The sequence below is a fragment of the Bos mutus genome, chromosome X (assembly GCF_027580195.1).
Source record: "Bos mutus isolate GX-2022 chromosome X, NWIPB_WYAK_1.1, whole genome shotgun sequence".
Lineage (NCBI taxonomy): Eukaryota > Metazoa > Chordata > Mammalia > Artiodactyla > Bovidae > Bos > Bos mutus.
In genome coordinates, this window is record NC_091646.1 from 114,144,867 (window position 1) to 114,166,120 (window position 21,254).

The window sequence follows — 21,254 nt, forward strand, 5'->3', positions numbered from 1 at the left end:
AGTATAAAACCAACATTACTCTATCCAGTAAGGATCTCACTCAGATTTAATGGACAAATCAAAAACTTTACAGACAAGCAAAAGCTAAGAGAATTCAGCACCACCAAATCAGCTTTACAACAAATGTTAAAGGAACTTCTATAGGCAGGACACACAGGAGAAGAAAAAGGCCCACAAAAACAAACCCCCCAAAATTAAGAAAATGGTAACAGGATCATGAGTGAGTGAGTGAGTGAAGTCGCTCAGTCGTGTCCGACGCTTTGCGGCCCCGTGGACTGTAGCCCACCAAGCTTCTCTGTCCATGGGATTCTCCAGGCAAGAATACTGGAGTGGGTTGCCATTTCCTTCTCCAGTGCATCTTCCCAACCCAGGGATCAAACCCAGGTCTCCTGCATTGCAGGAAGAAGCTTTAACCTCTGAGCCACCAGGGAAGCCCTTGAATGGAAATGGATTAAATGCTCCAACCAAAAGACACAGACTGGCTGAATGGATACAAAAACAAGACCCATGTATACGCTGTCTGCAAGAGACCCACTTCAGACATAAAGACACATACAGACTGAATATGAAGGGATGGAAAAAGATATGCCACACAAATAGAAATGAGAAGAAAGCTGGAGTAGCAGTACTCATATCAGACAAACAGACTTTAAAATAAAGATCATTATAAGAGACAAGGAAGGACACTACATAATGATCAAGGGATCAATCCAAAAAAAACACAACAATTATAAATATATATGCACACAATACAGGAGCACCTCAATACATAAGGCAAATGGTAACAGCCATAAATGGGGAAATTGATAGTAACAATAATAGTGGTGGACTTTAACACCCCACTTATACCAATGGACAGATCATCCAGACAGAAAATAAGGAAACACAAGCTAGAAATGACACATTAGACCAGACAGATAGACTTAATTGATATTTATAGGACATTCCATCTGAAAGCAGCAGAATACACTTTCTTCTTACGCACATGGAACATTCTCCAGGAAAGATCACATCTTGAGTCACAAATCAAGCCTCGATAAATTTAACAAAATTTAAACTGTATCAAGCACCTTTTTCAACCACAATGCTATGAGATTAGATATCAGTTACAGGAAAAAACTATTTTAAAAAACACCTGGAAGCTAAACAATATACTAAATAACCAAGAGATCACTGAAGAAATCAAAGAGGAAATAAAAAAAAATACATAGAAGCAAATGAAAACAAAAACACAATGACCCAAAACTTATAGAGCACACAACAAAAAGCAGTTAAAGGAGGGAAGTTTATAGCAATTCAATATCACCTCAAGAAACAAGAAAAATCTCAACAATCTAACGTTACACCTAAAGCAACTAGAGAAAGAACAACAACAAAATCCTGTAGTAGAAGAAATCATAAATATCAGAGCAGATATACATGGAACAGCAACAAAGAAGACAACAGCAAAGGTCAATTAAGCTAAAAGTTGGTTACTTGAGAAGATGAACAAAATTGATAAACCTTTAGCCAGACTCATCAAGAAAAAAAGGGAGAGGATTCAAATCAATAAATTAGAAATGAAAAAAAAAGAAGTTACAGCTGACTCCACAGAAATACAAAGGATAAGAGACTACTACAAGCAACTATACACCAATAAACAGGACAATCTGGAAGAAATGAACAAATTCTTAGAAGGGTACAACCTTCTAAGACTGAACCAGGAAGAAATAAACAGGTGAATGATCAGTAATAAAATTGAAACTGTAATTTAAAATCTTCCAACAAACAAAAGGCCAGGACTAGATGGCTTTACAGACCAGTTCTAACAAACATTTAGAGAAGAGTTAATACCTATCCTTCTCAAACTCTTCCACAAAATTGCAGAGGGAGGAATAGTCCCAAACTTGTTCTACAAGGCCACTATCATCCTGATACCACAACCAGCCAAAGATATCACAAGAAAATTACTGACCACTATAACTGATGAACACAGATTCAACAATCCTCAACAAAACACTAGCAAACAGAATCCAGCAATGCATTAAAAGGATCATACACCACGATCAAGTGGGATTTATCCCAGGGATGCAAGGATTCTTCAATATAAACAAATCACTGTGTATATACCATATACCATATCAACAAGTTGAAGAATAAAAAGCATATGATCATCTCAACAGATGCTGAAAAAAATTGACAAATTTCAATATCCATTTATGATTAAAAAAAAGAAACTCTCCAGACAGTGGGCATACAGGGAACCTACCCCAACAAAAGCCCATAATAAAGGCCGTATACAACAAACCCACAACTAATAACATCATTCTCAATAGTAAAAACCTGAAAGCATTTTCTCTAACATAAGGAACAAGACAAGGATGTGCACTCTCACCACTATTATGCAACATAGTTTTGGAAGTCCTAGCCATGGCAATCAGAGAAGAAAAAGAAATAAAAGGAATACAAATTTTAAAAGAAGTTAAACTGTTTTCAGATGTACTCTACATAGAAAAATCCTAAAGATGCCACCAGAAAAACTACTAGCACTAATCGATGCATTTGGCTTGCATTCCTATACACTAACAATGAAAGATCAGAAAGAGAAATTAAGGAAACAATCCCATTTACCAATGCAACAAAAAGAATAAAACACCTGGGAATAAATCCATCTAAGGAGGCAAAGTGAAAGAGGAGAGTGAAAATGTTGCCTTAAATCTCAACATTCAGAAAACTAAGATCATGGCATCTGGTCCCATCACTTCATGGGAAATAGATGGGGAAACAGTGGAAACAGTGTCAGACTTTATTTTTGGGGGGCTCCAAAATCACTGCAGATGGTGACTGCAGCCATGAAATTAAAAGACGCTTACTCCCTGGAAGGAAAGTTACGACCAACCTAGATAGCATATTCAAAAGTAGAGACATTACTTTGCCAACAAAGGTCCGTCTAGTCAAGGCTATGGTTTTTCCTGTGTCATGTATGGATGTGAGAGTTGGACTGTGAAGAAAGCTGAGCACCGAAGAATGGATGCTTTTGAACTGTGGTGTTGGAGAAGACTCTTGAGAGTCCCTTGGACTGCAAGGAGATCCAACCAGTCCATTCTAAAGGAGATCAGTCCTGTGTGTTCTTTGGAAGGACTGATGCTAAAGCTGAAACTCCAGTACTTTGGCCACCTCATGAGAAGAGTTGATTCATTGGAAAAGACTGATGCTGGGAGGGATTGGGGGCAGGAGGAGAAGGGGACGACAGAGGATGAGATGGCTGGATGGCATCACCAACTCGATGGACGTGAGTTTGAATGAACTCCAGGAGTTGGTGATGGACAGGGAGGCCTGGCGTCCTGTTCATGGGGTCGCAAAGAGTCAGACACAACTGAGCGACTGAACTGAAGTGAACTGAACTGAAGGAGGCAAAAGGCCTGTACTCAGAAAAGACTGATGAAAGAAATTAAAGATGATATAAACAGAAACAGATGTCTTACATTGGAAGAATCAATATTGTGAAAATGACTATACTACACAAAGCAATCTACAGATTCAATGCAATCCCTATCAAATTACCAATGGCATTTTTCACAGAATTAGAACAAAAATTTTTACAGTTTGTATGGATACACAATACACTCTGAATAGCCAAAGCAATCTTGAGAAAGAAAAACAGAATTGAAGGAATTAGGCTCCCTGACTTCAGACTATATTACACAGCTACAGTAATCGAGAAAGAATGATACTGGCAGCAAAACAGAAATACAGATCAGATCAATGGCACAGGATAAAAAACCATAGATAAACCCACGCACCTACCATCACATAATCTGTGAAAAAGGAGACAAGAAAATACAATGAAGAGAAGACAATCTCTTCAATAAGTGGTGCTGGGAAAACTGGACAGCAACAATGTAAAAGGATGAAATTATAACATTCTCTAACATGATACAGAAAAATAAACTCAAAATGGATCAAAGACATACATGTAACACTGGACACTATAAACTCTTAGAGGAAAACATAGGCAGAACACTCTTTGACATAAATCACAGAAAGATCTTTTTTGACTTACCTCCTAGAGTAATAAAAATTTGTTAAAAATAAATAAATGGGACCTAAATAAACTTAAAAGCTTTTGCAGAGCAAAGGAAAACATAAACAAAACAAAAAGACAAGTCTCAGAATGGGAGAAAATATTTGCAAATGAAGCAACTGACAAAGGACTTATCTCCAATATATACAAACATCTCATGCAGCTCAATATCAAAACAACAAACAACCCAATCAAAAAATGGGCAAAGATCTAAACAGACATTTCTTCAAAGACATAAACACAGTCGAGAGGCACATGAAAAGATGCTCAACATCACTAATTATTAGAGACATGCAAATCAAAACTACAGTGAGTAATCAGCTCACACTGGTCAGAATGACCATCATCAAAAAATCTATAAACAATAAATGCTGGAGGGAGTGTGGAGAAAAGGGAATCCTCTTGCACTGACGGTGGAAGTGTAAATTGATACAGCCACTATGGAGAACAGGATGGAGTGCCTTTAAAAAGCTAAAAGTAGTACTACCCTATGACCCAGCAATCCCACTACTGTGCATATATCCTGAGAAAACCATAATTCAAATAGACACATGTACCCCAGCATTCACTGCAGCACCATTTACAACAGCCAGTACATAGAAGTAACCTAAATGTCCATCGATGGATGAATGGATAAAGAAGATGTGGTACATATATACAATGGAGTATTATTCAGCCATAAAAGGAAATGAAATTGAGTTATTTGCAGAGATGTGGATGGACCCAGAGTCTGCCATACAAAGTAAAGTAAGTCAGCAAGAAACAAACAAATATATTAACTCATGACAAATATCATATATTAACTCATGACAAATATCATATATTAACCCATGTATGTGGAATCTAAAAAAAAAATGGTACAGGTGAACCTATTTGCAAGGGAGGAACAGAGACATAGACACAGAGAAGGGACATGCAGACACAGGGCAGGTGGGGAACGAATTGGAAGATTAGGAATGACACATATACACTACCATGTGCAAATAGACAGCTAGTGGGAAGCTGCTGTGTAACACAGGGAGCTCAGCTAGGTGCTCTGTGATGACCCAGAGGGGTGGGATGGTGGGTGCAAGAAGAAGGGAGGAATATATAGGTGATTCACTTCATTGTACAGCAGAAACTAACACAACATTGTAAGGCAATTATACACCAATTTAAAAAAAGAAACTGACAGACTAGATTCAAAATAAGGAAAAAGATTTCATAAAATTCATTTAACAGATATTGATATAACTTTGGACTTAACCATTAAAACAAACTCTTTTCAAACACTCAAACAGAATGTGAATTAGACCACTAAACACTTCAGGGAATTTAAAAAATTAGAACTCACCCAGGCCAGTCCTTAAACTGAGAAAATAAATTAGCTCAGACTGAGAAAGTAAAAATTCTCCCTGTCATTGATGAAGCTAGTGCAACAGAAACCGAATGGTCAGCTGCAAAGAACAAAGAGTATTTCAGAGGGTAGGCTGCAGCTGTAAAGAGAACAAGGCTAGCATAATCCTGATACCAAAGCCAAAAAAAGGATAATGATAGGTCACTATCAATTGTGACCACACACATGAAATAGAATCCTACTAAACTAAATCCAAAGCACAGTAAAAGAACATACACCATGCCTAGATGCAAGAAAAATTCTGCATAAGAAAGTGGACTAATGCACGACATACTACAATTAATTCCAAGTAGGTTAAAGAGTTAACCACAAAAAATGAAACCTTTTTAAAAACTTAAAAATTGAATATTCATTCTTAGTGGAAATGACTTACTGAGAATAATCAGCAGAAAACAGTAAACTAAAGATATGACCATAGAAAAATGCAACTTCAGCCTTTTTAGAGCCAAAATAAAATTGAACAGCAACTGTATTGTCACAAAATTGGAAAGATGACTAATTTTCCATAGAGCATATATCAATAAGAAATACATCAATAAGAAACACAGCAAAAAGAAATTCATCAATAAGAAAACACTAGCACTCTAGGGGGAAAAAACGGGCAAGGGGAACATGAACCACCAATCCACGGAAAACATACAGCCAGAAAATATGCACAACCTTCTTGATAATCAAAAGAAAGAATGTTAAAACAATAAGGGCTTCTCGATCTTAGATTGATTTAAAACATGTCATGATGATTATATTGCTGAGAGATAAGCATTTTCAAAATACTGGTGGAATATAAACTGAAGTTGACTCTCGAACCAGAGTTTAGGGGCCCCGTCTAGATCCCCAGATTTGATTACGTGGATTCAACCAACACAAACAGTGTGGTACCATAGTAGATATTTATTAAAAAAGTCCAAGTATAAGTGAACCTGTGTTGTTCAACGGTCAATAGATTACAATCTTTCTAGAAAAAGACACATAAACCAAGAGCCTTAAAATGGCTCACACCTTTTAATTCACTAATGCCACTTCATCTATCCAAAACAAAAAGTGAGAGGTGCAATTGCAGGAGTGTGTAAACCTCAATATAACTTAAATATTCAATAACAGAGGAATGCTGCATAATTATGTATATGGCACCAGGCTCAGCTTTGGACAATGAAAATTAGAATTTCAAGAAACATTTAAAAACAAAGGAAGGGCTTCCCTAGTGGTGTAGTGGCTAAGAATCTGCCAGACAATGCAGGAGACACAGGCTGGATCCCTGAAATGGGAAGATGCCACATGCTGCGGAGCAACTAAGCCTGTGCACAACTACCGAAGCTCGCACACCTCAAGCCCGCTGTGCTCTACAACAAAAGAAGCCACCGCAATGAGAAGCCAGAGCACCTCAAGGAAGAGTAGCCCGCACCCACCACAACTAGAGAAAGCCCGCATGCAGCAAGGAAGATTCAGTGCAGCCATAAATAAATAAAATGTTCTTTTCAAAAACCACACACAGGAAAATGATCACCACGTATTAAAGAAGATACACAAATAAAACAGTACGCCAACTAGTGGTTGTGTTAGAGATGACGTCTCTTCTGTATGTTTCTCTATATTTCAGATGAGTTTGAAGTATTTTTAAGGCTACAAAAACAATGGAGCAGCCAGAAGAAAAAGTTTTCCCTCAATTTCCTACTTTAAGTGTAAAATACTTTTATGAAATATATATAGAAAACACATTTGAGCTAATCCTACTTCCTGCTGTTAATTCATACACGAAGTGTCCTAAAAAATATTTGCTGCTCAAGTATTTATACCTTTCAATATATTTTAAAGAAGAAATTTCTCATTTCCCAAACTTTTCTACAGTAAGTAGTCCCTTAATGTTTCCTATATGGTGTCAATATCCTCCATTCAAATACGAGTATTACAAAACCACTTCATAACTCAGGAACATCTAAGATTTCTAAAACAAACGTTACTAAAATGTGTTTATTTAACGATTAAAGAGTTACACGGGAAACAATGTAACTCACCAACACAATCTCTGTATCACGTGATACCCAAGACACGGATGTATTTACATGCACCACCTGTCACAGGTTACACTTGCAAAATCTACGTTAACAGATATGCCTAAAATTGATACCTTGAGTGTGTCCAGTACACCCCGATCCTTAAACGTCTGGTACAGCTTTTTGCGCAGATCATCTTGACTCAACACATCAGATTTGGGGAACATGATGGACCAGGAGAGAAATCGGTTATGGTTTACCTGGCGGGCAGAGGAGATGTTAAATTCTGCACACAGACCAGTGGTCTCCAAGGAAGCCCTCACAAGCCCAGGGGAGAAAGGCGTTTTAACGGAACCAAAGGCTTCACTTCCGCCCGCCTCGAGGAGGCGGCAGGTGATGGCACGTGAGCCATCAGGTGTCGGCTTCCTCCCGAGCCCGCCCCACCGTGCCCCAAGTTTGAGTCCGAACCTGGGATGCGGGCCCTGGCCTAGGGGAACCCCTGCCTTCTGAGTCCTGCCTCAACCCCAGAGTACCAGGAGGAACAAGCTGAAACTTCCGCTTTGGACTGCAAACTAGGAACTCGGGCAGAGACGCGCGCGCCTTGGAAGTTCTGATGGGGGGGGCGTGGCTGTGGCCCACGCGCGACTCTCACGGGCGGAAACCGGAAGACTGAAGGCTAAAGAAAGTGCAGCGTCGGCCGGAATTCGCGCCGCCCAAAGCCAATCCCAGCCCTCCCCGCAGTCCGGGCACTACGGCGCAAGCGCCAAGCTGCGTAGGGCTGCGGCCAGAAGCTCCGCCCACTACGTGAGGGCGGTACCGCGGAGTATCGCGAGGGCTGCTTCCGGCGTCCCTACGGAAGTTGAGGAACGCGGTTCGGTTCCGCGGCAACTGGGCGTTTCGGTTGCTGGTGTCTCGCCGCAGGTAGGGGGATGGAGCGAGTGGACGGTTGGCGCTTGGGGACTCTGGGGGATGTGTCCTATCCCGCGGGAGCCGGGTTTTGGCCCTTTCTCTTCCCTCTGTCCCTGGCCGGCTGAGCTCATCAACAGCCCAGGGGCCATTCCACACCGAGATTCAATCTGCAAACGTCCGTCTGCTTAGGCGCTTTGCTTCTTGTAATATCTTTCATTGGGTTGGGTTATTCAGCCCACCCTGGCTCTCTTAACTGCGGCACTATTGCCGTTTGGAGTCGGAAAATGCTCCATTGTGGTGCTGTCCTGCGCACTGTAAGATGCTGAGCAGCATCCTTGGTTTCCACCCAATCGATGCCAGTAGCACCTCCCTCCCAGTTCTGACAGCGTCCTGACATTGCCACCTGTCCCTGGGAGGCAAAGTCGCCCCTGGTTAAAAACCAGTGAGCTACACTTGGTGTGTGCTGTGAAGAAGATAGGTGAGCTGGGTGCCCAAGATGCTTAAATCTAATTAGAAAAGTCTCTCAAGAAGCAATGCTGAAAACATAGCCAGAGAATTGGCTAAGAACTAAGATGCATTGTGAAAGTGTTACCCGCTTAATTGTGTCCGACTTTTTGCGATCCCATAGGCTGAATTGGGAGAAGGCATTGGCACCCCACTCCAGTACTCTTGCCTGGAAAATCCCATGGACCGAGGAGCCTGGAAGGCTGCAGTCCATGGGGTCACTAAGAGTCGGACACGACTGAGCGACTTCACTTTCACTTTTCACTTTCACACATTGGAGAAGGAAATGGCAACCCACTCCAGTGTTCTTGCCTGGAGAATCCCAGGGACGGTGGAGCCTGATGGGCTGCCGTTTTTGGGGTCGCGCAGAGTCGGACATGACTGAAGCCACTTAGCAGCAGCCGCAGCAGGCTGAATGGCACCCCACTCCAGTACTCTTGCCTGGAAAATCCCATGGACGGAGGAGCTTGGTAGGCTGCAGTCCATGGTGTCGCTAGGAGTCAGACACGACTGAGCGACTTCACTTTCACTTTTCACTTTCACGCATTGGAGAAGGAAATGGCAACCCACTCCAGTGTTCTTGCCTGGAGAATACTAGGGACCGCAGAGCCTGGTGGGCTGCTGTCTATGGGGTCGCACAGAGTCGGACATGACTGAAATGACTTAGCAGCAGCAGCAGACTGTAGCCTACCAGGCTCCTGTGTCCATGGAATTCTCCAGGCAAGAATACTGGGGTGGGTTGCCACTCCCTTCTCCAGGGGATCTTCCCAACCCAGGAATCGAACCAAGGTCTCCTACATTGCAGGTGGATTCTTTACCATTGGAGTCAGAGATGCATTGTAGACCAAGTAAAGATTTTAGAAAAAGTGGTTGGGGGTGGACATAAGTGGGCACATCTCTGAAAACTGACTTCATCAGGGCATTGTTAGGTAGTATTTGGATAGTGGACAAAAAGCAAAGGAGGAAGGGCGAAAATTCTGAAAGGAATAAAAAAATCAGGACCCTTTCAAGAGCAGTGAGGCATCTGGCCTGACTCCAGAGCCCCATGCTGTGGGTATAAGGTATCTAAGGCCTACCTACAAGGACAAAATTGGGCCAGTGTTAGCTTTGTGAGCAGCAATGAAGAGTACAGTGAATTTTCACCCCTAGCTATGAAAGGCTTAAACGATTTAATAGGCATCAAGAGTGACAGGACTTAAATAGGAGGTAGAGACCGTGTAGGTTGGGTTGGGAAATACTTGGAGAAGGAAGGATTTGGGTAGACTTTGAAAGATGGGTAAGGTAAACATATAGAATTAGAGTATTCCAGGCATGAGGAGAGAAATAAGTCTGGACTGGACACAATCAGCTGGAGAGGGAAAAAATAAGTATACCAATTCACTGTAGCTGAGGTAGAACAACGTGGTACTAGGTTTTGGATACTGGTATTTAGTTGGATGAGAAGCACTAAGGCTGTTGAGCAGAATAGTGAGCTGATGAAGAATGTTCTAAGATGTTAGTATGGAGTCATTTCACAAGGCAACCTGATAATTCTTGGTTACTAAGTTCTCAATTATATTCACCCAAATGTCTTTCCAGGTAACTTCAAAGGAGCAGCCCTAGGCTTGGCCTCTGGAACAGTCTGGAATAAATCTGTCTAGTTCAGATTTAGCAAATACTTGGCACTCACATAGGCGCTGCCCTTTCCCACACCCATAGCAGACGTGGTAACTGATCACAGCAATCTTTCCCCCGACCACCCTTAGTCTCAGAATCTTTCTCAGCACTAGTTCCTGGCTATCACTACCAGCTGATAAGAACAAGCTCATGGGGAAAAACCAGTTGGCATCCCTAGTCAAATCCCTTCCCATAGACGGCATCATATTTATAAAGATTGCATCTATTCCACAAAAGGTCTTACCTGCCTCCATTTTAAACATCCTCAGCTCCTTCAGTAGCTTTTGTCTTGTTCCCACGGCATTCCTTAGTCTAAATGCTTCCCTCCTCCCAACACACACAGTTCAGAGTTAATGAATTTTAAAACTGTGATTCCCAGAACTGAGTATCTTCCCCAGAGATGGTATCATGAGGACATCATCTTTTCTTAATGCAGTCTGGAATTGCATTAGCTTTTCTGGCCAGTGTATTGGATTGCTGCCTCTGACTGAGCTGGCAGTAAATGAGAAGCGGTCCCCATAGATGAGCTACTCTAACACTAGGTTTCCCTCTTCCCCTTGTGCTGTTGATTTTTTCAGCCCAAGTATAGAACTTTATTTCGAATTCTTTAAATTCTGTCCTGTTCATGTCACCTATTTCTTCTAGCTGTGGAGGTCTTTTGAATCCTAACTTTAGCCTTCTAATAAATTAGGTGCCTTTAGCACGTTATCTTTGGGTGTGAGAAGTTGGCTTCATCTCAGTTACTGATGCAAACCCCTTGAGCTGCACTAGGTGAAGGTCAACCTCCAAGGCTCCCTAGAGATTCCATGCTGGCCAGTGACATGGAGCATGTGAACGTTCCAGTCAGGCCCCTCCTGTCCCTCCCTCAGCAGAGAACGTGCACACCCTGGGTCCCCAGCACTGCTCTTGCTCTGGGGGTACCCCAGGCTGTCACCCAGGCTACTGGTCTCCCATGAGTTTTTAGGTGGAGAACCACATGACTTCAGAAGGTGACTCACCATCTCCCTAGTTCCCTTTCACAACAGGGAGTGCAGGTCTGGAATGACTTGTTCTTCTAGAACAAGGGAGTAGGAACCCACTCTTTCTAAGGATACACGTTAAAGGACTTAGTTTATCGTAGAAGTTCCCAGCATAGTTAGTGTCTGACCGAAGACAGGCATTTCATACCTGTTTCTGTTGGTGTTTTAATCTCTTCAGCGGTACTCTGACTTCAAGATAAGCCTCTTTGTTTTCTGAAAGTTGGCATAACAGTTACTAACCTCTGAAAGCCTGGCTCTTTCTATTCCTATGATTTCTCAGTGTCCCTGGTCAGTAGTCACACCGTCAGAGTTGTTAACCCAAATGTTTTTTTAACATGCCCATCTTGGGGTTCATAGCCTGCCTAACCTCATGTCTCCCACACTTGCTGTGTGAAAACCATTCTTTGAGAAAACTCAAATTTGACACACCTGTGTCCCGTGTTGTTTACACACCAGGTGCCTCAAATTATTGACCATTCTTCCTTGCTTTTTCCTGATAGTAGCCTGCACGTCTCTTGTTTTTCTGAACATATAGCACACGTTTCAGCTTGTGTGGGGCTTTTGCCCTTCTGACTCAAGCCTCCTGGCTTTCTGGTCCCACGTTATGGCCATTACTAGCTAGTGCCCTACTTCTCACATCTTGTACATGGTCTCTTCAAGAAGTCCGGAACTCCTTGTGTGTTGATTTCTTCACTTCTCTCTCTCTCAAAAGCAGTTCAAGACATTTTAACCACCACAGACAGCTGTTCTTGGCACAGACGGGAGTCTTGGCTCCCCTCTGTTCAGCCAACAAGTCCTGCCCTTGTATAGGAGGGTTTCTTCATCCTATTTTAACAACTGTGGCAGCTTCTCACAAGCGTGCTGTTCGTCACCTGACACTGGCTTCATCAGTCAAAGCCCTGGAGGGCCTCGGCACTAGAACTTTCAGAAGGTTCCCATCCTTGTTGAGGCTAGTTAATCCTGCCTCCCGCCCCCCCCCCACCTCCTTCCTGCCTTCCCTTTCTTACATTCCAGCACTGTGCCCTCCCCCTGGAGGAGGAAATGGAGTGGAAATACCCACTCCAGTATTCCTGCCTGGAGAATCCCATGGACAGAGAAGCCTGGCGGGCTACAGTCCATGGGGTCGCACAGAGTCGGACACAACTGAGCACACAACGGCACGCCCTCCCCCTGCTCCCTGCAGGTCCGTCCCTCTAGTACCGAGCAGTTTCCTGTTCGAGGCTGTGTTAGGGGTATGAGACCCTAGCTAGAAAACCCAGCTGCTGTTCTCTTCCACTCTTGTCCCTGTACTGCTCTGAGTTGCTCTACCTTGATGCACTATTGGCCCCCCACCCCCCATTTCCATGGGGCTCTGAACCCTGTGACCCATGGAAAATAAGCTCACTCTGTCCTCAGTCTCTTCTACCTCCCTTTTTCTTAAGCCTGCAGGTTTTTTTCAGCTTTGACACGTTCTTAGTTTCCTACTGCCACCATAATGCATTACCACAAATTTACTGGCTTAAAACGACACAAACTTATCATCGTACCATTTTGTAGGGTAGAAGGCCAACGCGGGTCTCACTGGGCGTAAATCCCTTCTGGAAGCTCTCTGGAAGAATCTGTTTCGTCATCCTTTCCAGCTTCTAGGGGCCACCCACATTCCTTGGTTCATGGCTGTTTCCTCCATCTTGAAAACCAGCAAGGTTTCATCTCTGTGGCGATCCACCCACTGCCACGTTTCCCCCCCTCCCAAGAACCCCCAACTCTTTCCTGGGGTTCTATCCTCTTCCACTTTTAAAGACTGGTGATTACACTGGATCCACCTGAATAGCCGGGATCCTTGTCCTACCTGAAGATCAGCTGATGGGCAGCCTTAGTTGCATCACCTTAATGCCCTTTGCCACCTAGATTAATTTTCAGTTTCCCAAGCTTAGGATGTGGGCATCTTGGTGGGGGCCAGGGGACCTTATTCTGGCTGCCACCACACATGCAGAATTGACCCGTTCATCTTCATCCCTATTCCTTCTCTTTGTGATTTCCTTTGTAGTTTCATCACCTTGATATTCTGCTTGACCCCCTCAGCCAGACATTTGGCAACATCCTGAATTCTTCCTGCGGTTCCTCAGTTTCACCCACTGCCAAGCTCTGTAACACCCCCACACCTTAAGACCTTGGAGACACTCGAAGGGCCCCTATTTCAGGTGACAGAAAGACTGCGTAGATGGAGATCATTTCCCTCCTCGCAGAAAGTCCCATCTATCAGACAGCACAGAATTCTAGATCAAGTCTCAGCTCTGCTCGGCCCCGAGTATTAAATGGCTGTAGACGTTGCCTTCCTGGGACAAGGTGGTTATGTGCTCTTGCTGCTTCCTTTTCGTCCACTGCGCCGGTCAGCTTCTCTGCATCCTCTCTTCAAGCCTGTGTGAAATCACGTGACTAGCAGCTCACGTTCTATGTAGCTGACGGGTTTGTGACCACCCCTTTCTTTCTTGCAGTTTCTTGTTTATCCTTATGCTCTTCTTAGGATATGCTTTTCTCCCCAACACGAGTTTCCACATGGGGCTGAGTGGGTTTGGGGGCCAGAGCAGAAGGGTAATCTTCCTTATACATATAGTGTCTTCTGCTGCTGCTTAACATGTATGCAGAGGGAGAAGGATCTTCCTTGAGTATTTTTTTCCCTGCTGCTTCTTAAATGTTTGTGCTGAAGAAAGCAAGCCCTTCCCTTGGCAAACTCCACCTATGAATCCTTTTCCAGCAAGAAGGAATGATGTCATTGTTTGCTCTGTGAAAATTGCAGGCTTCCACCCCCTTCCCTTCACTTGAGCTTGAGGATCATTGCCACTTCTCCTAGTTTTGCAGAACTTTGGTATCATCCCTGCCTTTGTCTTCAGGTTTCATGGCATGGAAGTCCCGCTGAGGCTCAATGAGCCCTGGGTTCTGACACACCTTACTGTTGGCGCCTGGTTAAGCAGGTCCCCGCTCCACAGGGTGCCCTTCCTCTGCACATCTCCGTGTGCCTGTGCTCGTGTCGCTAGAGCTAGACATGAACCTGGCTTTGTCTGATTCAGAAGACCCTGTGCTAAAACAACATACACGAGTCCATTGCCTGTCTGCCCGTCCATCCATCCAGATTGTGATTGTGCTAAAAGTCACAGAATCATTGATTTCTCCCCCAGCACCCCTGTTTTCTCTTTTTATGCCTTTAATAAACCTGTCAACCCTTGTTCCAAGAGTTCTTTATGCCTCAGAATGTCTTCCTTTGGGATTATGATTTCTTCCATCTTTTCTAGAGTACAGCACTGTTTCTTCCTCTCTTTGGAAAGATGTTTGAGGAGGCCTATCACAGGCTCCTTTCTGTGCAGAGTTACATCCTAGCACAGAGCCGTCAGGTGGGAAGAAGACAAGCGCCTCACAGTCTGATGACTACGGCAGTGCTGCACAGTGCTCTGCAGCTGTACATTGTTTCCCACTCAGCGCCCAGGCTCACTGGCCCAGTCCACAGTGAAGCCGGCTTACCCTCCATGGTCCACACTTTCCCATCAGGAGAATGTTGTTTTTATGATGTCATGTTAGAGGTCTTCTAATTTCCCTATGAAAATGTAGTAGTGGATTCTCCAGAACATATCACAAATAAATAAATTGTATCAGTCACAAGCTATGTATCTATAGGAATGGAATGATGTCATTGTTTGCTCTGTGAAAATTGCAGGCTTCCACACCTTTCCCCTCACTGGAGCTTGAGGATTATTGCCACTTCCAGATTTGCAGCACTTTGGTATCATCTTGGTATGGTATCTATCATTTGGTGTCTATCAATCTTGGCATGGAAAGCATGCCACTTTAGGGGCCACCTCCTGTACAATTTAGGTTTAAGTTAAAAATGGAGTTCTTCACTTCCTGGGTTTTTGTATTGAGTACTAAAAATACACATTATTTTCATTTAATTAGGAGCTATATTGAAGACGATGTCTGGAAGCTTCTACTTTGTCATCGTTGGTCACCATGATAATCCAGTTTTTGAAATGGAGTTTTTACCAGCTGGAAAAGCAGAATCCAAAGTGCGTATGAAGCCTTAAAAAAGCCCGTAGCACTTGTGTTGCTGTAATGATACTGGTGTGATGTGACTGTGGGACTGGAAGGGGTCTGGACAGATGAGGTCACTGCGGACCCAGCACAACTACAGGTGGCTTGCTCTGCACTCCTGCAGGTTGAGAGGAGCCAGCCGGGAGTGTCCTCTGCATTGTGTGTGCGTGCTCTAGTTCAGCACACACTTGGCACAGGCTCACAGGATGCCCTGGGTCTCCTTTCCCTGGTTGCCAGTCCCTAGATCACCCGCCAAAGGCAGTGATCATACTGGGTCTGCAGGGGCAGGCACTCTAGCCCTGAAATGCCAAGAAAGCCCCTTCTGTGCCCTCAAATCACCTTTTCCAGCAGGACAGACAGGCTAGAGGTTGAGATAGACCTCGACTCCCATGTCCTCCTGCCACCCCTGGGATGGCAGTTGTCATCGACTTCCCACAGCATCCACTGGCCACGTGGGGCCCTCATGCTCTCCTCCATGGTGACGGCACCCAACTTTCTTGTTGTCAAGAGTGGTTCTGAAAAAACCAGCTTGCTTCAAGAACGTGGTGCCACTCGAGTAAACAGAGCTGTAGGGTCCTGGGATGAGGACCATCTCCCTGTACAAAGCCATATTCCAAGTAAATTGCTGACCATTGCGCTGTGTTTTTCTCAGCCTCCAAAAATAGGCTTTAACGTCCTTTAAGACAGAAACTGATGTTTGAAATTAGTCATGATATGTAATGTCCAATGTAGGACGCTTTTCAACTGTTCAGACCTTGCCACTGAAATATGATAGAAATCCAAGGTATTATTTGAGCAGGTGTTGTTGCTCCGTCATTTGCCCACATTCCCAGGAACACACTGCTCTTTGAAACCTGGATGGGAGGCATCGCTGCAGCAGTAGTTGCTTTGTGTGGTATGCAGCTACTTATAGTTTTTCTCTCATTCCACTGGCCTCGTGTAGGCAAAGCAGTGCCTATAAAAACTGTTGCATTACTTGATCTTAGTTCTTTCTCCTGCTACCACTCACCTTTGTAAACCATTCCTACAGTTTTCTCCTGATCTATCAAGTTTGCTCATAGGTGCAAAGGGAAAGACTGCCATGAGCCAGACACAAAACATATCCATTTCTCTGAGAAATAAATTAAGTTTTGTCCGTGTGCTGGGACTGAAGTATAAACATGCTTTACTTATGTGAGGGATTCCAGGGCACCTGACCACCTTCCTCCAGTCCAGGCACAGCCTCCTCAGCCAGGAAGCTCCATTCGTTTCCCAAAGCTGCAGTCATAGTACCAGACACTGGCCGCCTGAGAGGAGCAGAATCAGATTGTCTCACAGTTGGCAAGCCCAGAAGCCTTGAGATCAAGCCATCAGCAGGGCCAGCCCCGTCCAAAGGTGCTAGGGAAGGCCTGTTCCAGGCCTTTCTCCCAGCTGCTGGCAGTTCGTGCCTTGTGGCAGAACTGCAGTCCCTTGCGGCTTTCTCCCTGCATGTGAGCCTGTCTCCAAATTTCCCCCTTTTTATAAATACGTTAGTCACTGGATTAGGGACCCACTTGCTGCTAGCATGACCTCATGGTAACTAATGACGTCTTCAACAACCCTCTTTCCAAATACGGCCACATTCTGAGGGTTAGGACTGCAGCCCAGGAAATGGGGGAACCTAGGGGTCCTTTGAAAAATTCACTTTGAAAGTAAGCATCTCATGTGCATGAGGCTGCATTCCAGGTTGTGAATTCCCTCCACATTCAGGGCGACAGCCCCGCCTTCTTCAGTTAGGCCTTTTAGGCCCATGAGAAGGACATCTCTAGCTTGACAGGATCACCTTGCGCTGTCAGCACAGGTGACTGCACACAGCTGGTGCCGAGCCGGGTTGGCAGCCCTGGGATCTCCCTGCGCCTCAGAGTAGCCAGTGCCAGGCTGTGTCCCCTGCTCACCAAGCCCCAGCCCCGCCCCCACCCGAGGCTGGTCCCCGCGGCTTTCCTCACCACCTCCCTGGCCTACCTTGTATTTTCCTGTCTTCCTCCTCAAAAGATGTGTACTTCTTGAAAGGAGGATCTGAGTGGAGGGGAGGGGAAGGGGAGAAAAATTGAAAGCAGGATCTACTCTTTGTTTTTTAAAGGAAGTTTCCTTTTTTTTTCCCCCATGCTTAAATGCTCATGCAATCTGATAATTTCCTTCTTGCCAAATTTTTAAAAATCTTTATAGTTTCTTGAACACATTTCATAAGTAATTGGCTATTTCTATTTGAGTTTTAGATACCAGATTAGAAAATAGTGTGAAAACACTGAAGACCTTTAATAGCAGAAAGCTTCCCCCCACTCCCCATGAGCAAGCTGTGTCTAGAATTCCCTGAATGGAAGTGTTAATCTGGTGTCACTCACTGTCACCTAGGACGATCACCGCCATCTGAACCAGTTCATAGCTCACGCTGCCCTCGACCTCGTAGATGAGAACATGTGGCTGTCGAACAATATGTACTTGAAGACGGTGGACAAATTCAATGAATGGTTTGTCTCAGCATTTGTCACTGCTGGTCATATCCTTACCTGTTTAATAAAGAGCTCTAACAAAGGGTTGGGGTGACAAACCAGACCAGCATGAGATCTGGATGCCAGGTTCTGAGTCTGTGGACTGCAAAGTGTTAGGTAAAAAATGGCCATTGATGGTGCTTTTTAATTTTTTTTTAGGGGGAAAAAAACATCTTTTGTTTAACAGATAATTTTAAAGTCTAATCTCATAAAATTAAGGTTTATCTGAACCATATCAAGGGTGATTTTATTTTGTAGTTACTTTCTAACTTAAAAAAGATTATGTTCTCTTCAAGATAAAACTAATGGCACCCCACTCCAGTACTCTTGCCTGGAAAATCCCATGGATGGAGGAGCCTGGTGGGCTACAGTCCATGGGGTCGCTAAGAGTCGGACATGACTGAGTGACTTCACATTCCCTTTTCACTTTCATGCATTGGAGAAGGAAATGGCAACCCACTCCAGTGTTATTGCCTGGAGAATCCCAGGGACGGGGGAGCCTGGTGGGCTGCCGTCTATGGGATCGCACAGAGTTGGACACGACTGAAGTGACTTAGCAGCAGCAACCTAACTCTGAATCCAGTTTATGGGTTTATCTTTTCCATCGCACAATACACTGCATGTGAATCGAAGACTATTTTATCAACTGATCAACTTTTCAGTTTTCATTTCTAAAGATTATACCTTAATTATTTCACATATGAGATTTATTATGCTGCATGATGTCAGGCAAGAAGATGGAATCAAGAACTTCTTTACTGATGTCTATGATTTATACATAAAGGTATGGTATGTTCTGTACCTTGTAAAATCTGATTATAAAAGACATGCCAACTATGACAGGGCACTGGCCTGTAGAGGGAACCCCCTTAGATGCCCAGTTTTCCTCCTTGCTTACCTTCCCCCCAGCAGGACTGTTCCTCACAGCTCCCTCAGCAGGCAGGTCTCTATCAGCAGCTTAACACACATGCAGGACAACTCGTAGTCATTTTTAGATCAGTTTCATTCTTTCCCTTTTGGTGCACATAGTTGATTTTATGAGGGAACCATAACTAGAGACACAGAAGCAGTCTATATAAGGGAAGTTGCTTCATGATTTTATTTCAGACTGCTTCCCATCTGCTTATTAACAAGTAAGTTACAGTGCAATGAATGTAGATCACAAACCGGTAGGAAGTGATTTCATGTATTATCAAAGTCACTCAAGGAGAAAGGGGCCACTTGCATTTCTTGATACTTAATTAGGAAAACTGAAATAGTAATACGATGTGAGTGGTTAAACTGCAGTGCTAACAGTATATTAATAATTTAAATGTTCTTTATTTGCACAAGATTTTTTTGCATATCACATAGTTAACAATCAATATTCCTAGTCAGAAGTAGCAGAGAATATTTAGCCCTCTTATAAAGATGGACACCACCAATCGATTAAGGTATAAAAGTTGGTAACTCCTTTCCTCACTTGTGATTCCATCCAGTACTAATTTTCCCTCACATATATTATGGTTTACTCATTATATCATCTGAGAAACTGATCACTTGCCTTGTGTTAAAGCAGAGTATTAAAAATCTGATTGTTAAAAATTACCACACTTTTAAAAGTAGTGTGGTATTACTTTTTCCTTCAGTCAGAGGATATGGCAGATTTTTAGTGTGTTTTATATAGCCAGAGGCCTTCCACATGAATCAACATCTTGATAGTTGAAAGTGAGTGTAATTGTATTTCACACATAGGGTGGATCCCAGGAGTTGGTTTTGCTTACACAGGTAGTGCTTAGATATGTGCTGCCATGGGTTTTGCCACAGGTACTACCCTGGAACACCAAGACAGAAATTTCCTTAATGGGACATTAACATTTAAGAATGGAACATCTTCACTGAAACTTAAAAATGTGGTCTTTAGACTTTTGTTTTGAATGCCTTTAATTACTTAAAACTTTAAAATATCTTCCTTTTAGAGACCTATGATTTGTCAGCCTTTTTTACTTTGACAAGCTCACCTGAGTACTTTCTTCTCTCCTAGTTTGCAATGAATCCATTTTATGAACCCAATTCTCCTATTCGATCCAGTGCATTTGACAGAAAAGTTCAGTTTCTTGGGAAGAAACACCTTTTAAGCTGAATGCAAAAAAATTCAGAAGTACACAATGTCACTACAGTGGGGTATACTCAGGAATGTGTACATTGTAAGTAATGATTAAATAGCATGGTAAAGTTTTACTGGTAGTCTGTTTATCTAAGCCTAATGAAATTGCTTCTATATTTTAAAAATAGTATATTCAGTTTCTTACAGCTATGAACAGATTGATATTTGCTTGTGAAAACTTATTTATAAAGAGCTCTTTATTGGTAATCTTGAAATGTCTTTATTTTAAAAAATTGAGAATAAGCTTTTGACTTTCCTCATTCAGATAGTTGATCTTGATGAAGCACTCCAGAACCAAATATTAAGATTTGGTAGGCAGACTTAAAACGATAAGCTTCTGCAGTAGGGAATGAAGTTGATAGCACATACTTGGGCTCATCTGTAGATCAAGAGATGTTATGAAAACACATAGGCAGTATACATAGCTCCGCCCAAGAAGCCAGAGCAGACTGTGTTGCAGTGCCAAATGCCACAGGCCTGCCCCTATCAGACTAGAAACAGTGATCCTGCTGTAATTCGAGACTCCTGAGCCCAGGTTTGTATAGTGGGAGGCCAGGACCACAGTGACAAGTTATGTTCTTGTTTCCTTTCCATCAGACAATAAACTAAGGATTAAGTGAACCTGTTGATAGATGTACTAGTAGAAGGTTGTAAGGCAGTTTTAGAATTGTAAACAAAGAAAAGCTTGTATCACATTAGCTGTACTCTAGGCTTTTCAGGCTGTATACCTGTATACCTGAACGGGCGGGAGTGGTCTGTTTTTTTACTATAACAGTGTGGGATCTTAATTGTAAACCAGTATATGTCCATTGAAAAGCAAGTAAATGTTCATTGAAAACCAGGTATTTTCTGTGCTGTGAGCACTTGAAGAATTTTGTTCCATTCTGAATGACCTGAGCAAGGAATTCTCAGTTTGGTCTTGTGTCTTTGTGTGAAGCTGCTATCACAGTTTTTTACCCTATTTATTTGATTTCCTAAATAAAGATGTTTGTCCAAGATTA

At 43.1% G+C, this 21,254-nt stretch overlaps 2 protein-coding genes across 4 annotated transcripts in view; one reads left to right on the top strand and one right to left on the bottom strand.

Annotated features, from left to right (window-relative positions):
- OFD1 (OFD1 centriole and centriolar satellite protein) overlaps positions 1–8,155 on the bottom strand; it is a 60,445-nt gene extending 52,290 nt beyond the window's left edge. Inside the window, exons 1-2 of one of the 3 annotated variants that reach the window (XM_070365462.1) lie at positions 7,984–8,155; positions 7,585–7,710 (exon numbers count right to left, since the gene is read on the bottom strand). In XM_070365462.1, coding sequence (XP_070221563.1) covers positions 7,585–7,677 — 93 coding nt within the window. In that variant the 5' untranslated portion in view covers positions 7,678–7,710; positions 7,984–8,155. Of the gene's footprint in view, positions 1–7,584; positions 7,711–7,918 lie in introns of those variants that run through there. The other 2 variants (XM_070365461.1, XM_070365463.1) reach the window with 2 other exon arrangements.
- A 79-nt stretch (positions 8,156–8,234) lies between these two features.
- On the top strand, positions 8,235–21,254 carry TRAPPC2 (trafficking protein particle complex subunit 2). The gene is made up of 5 exons (XM_070365464.1): positions 8,235–8,371; positions 15,466–15,575; positions 17,971–18,114; positions 18,805–18,891; positions 20,131–21,254. Exons 2-5 carry the CDS (start codon positions 15,483–15,485, stop codon positions 20,227–20,229), a joined length of 423 nt encoding a protein of 140 aa, XP_070221565.1. The 5' UTR covers positions 8,235–8,371; positions 15,466–15,482; the 3' UTR covers positions 20,230–21,254.

Coding starts and splice junctions, on each gene's coding strand:
- TRAPPC2 (XM_070365464.1), top strand. CDS start 15,483: ATGTCTGGAAGCTTCTACTTTGTCATCGTTGGTCACCATGATAATCCA. Junction 15,576..17,970: donor CTGGAAAAGCAGAATCCAAA/GTGCGTATGAAG, acceptor ACTGTCACCTAG/GACGATCACCGCCATCTGAA. Junction 18,892..20,130: donor TCTATGATTTATACATAAAG/GTATGGTATGTT, acceptor CTTCTCTCCTAG/TTTGCAATGAATCCATTTTA.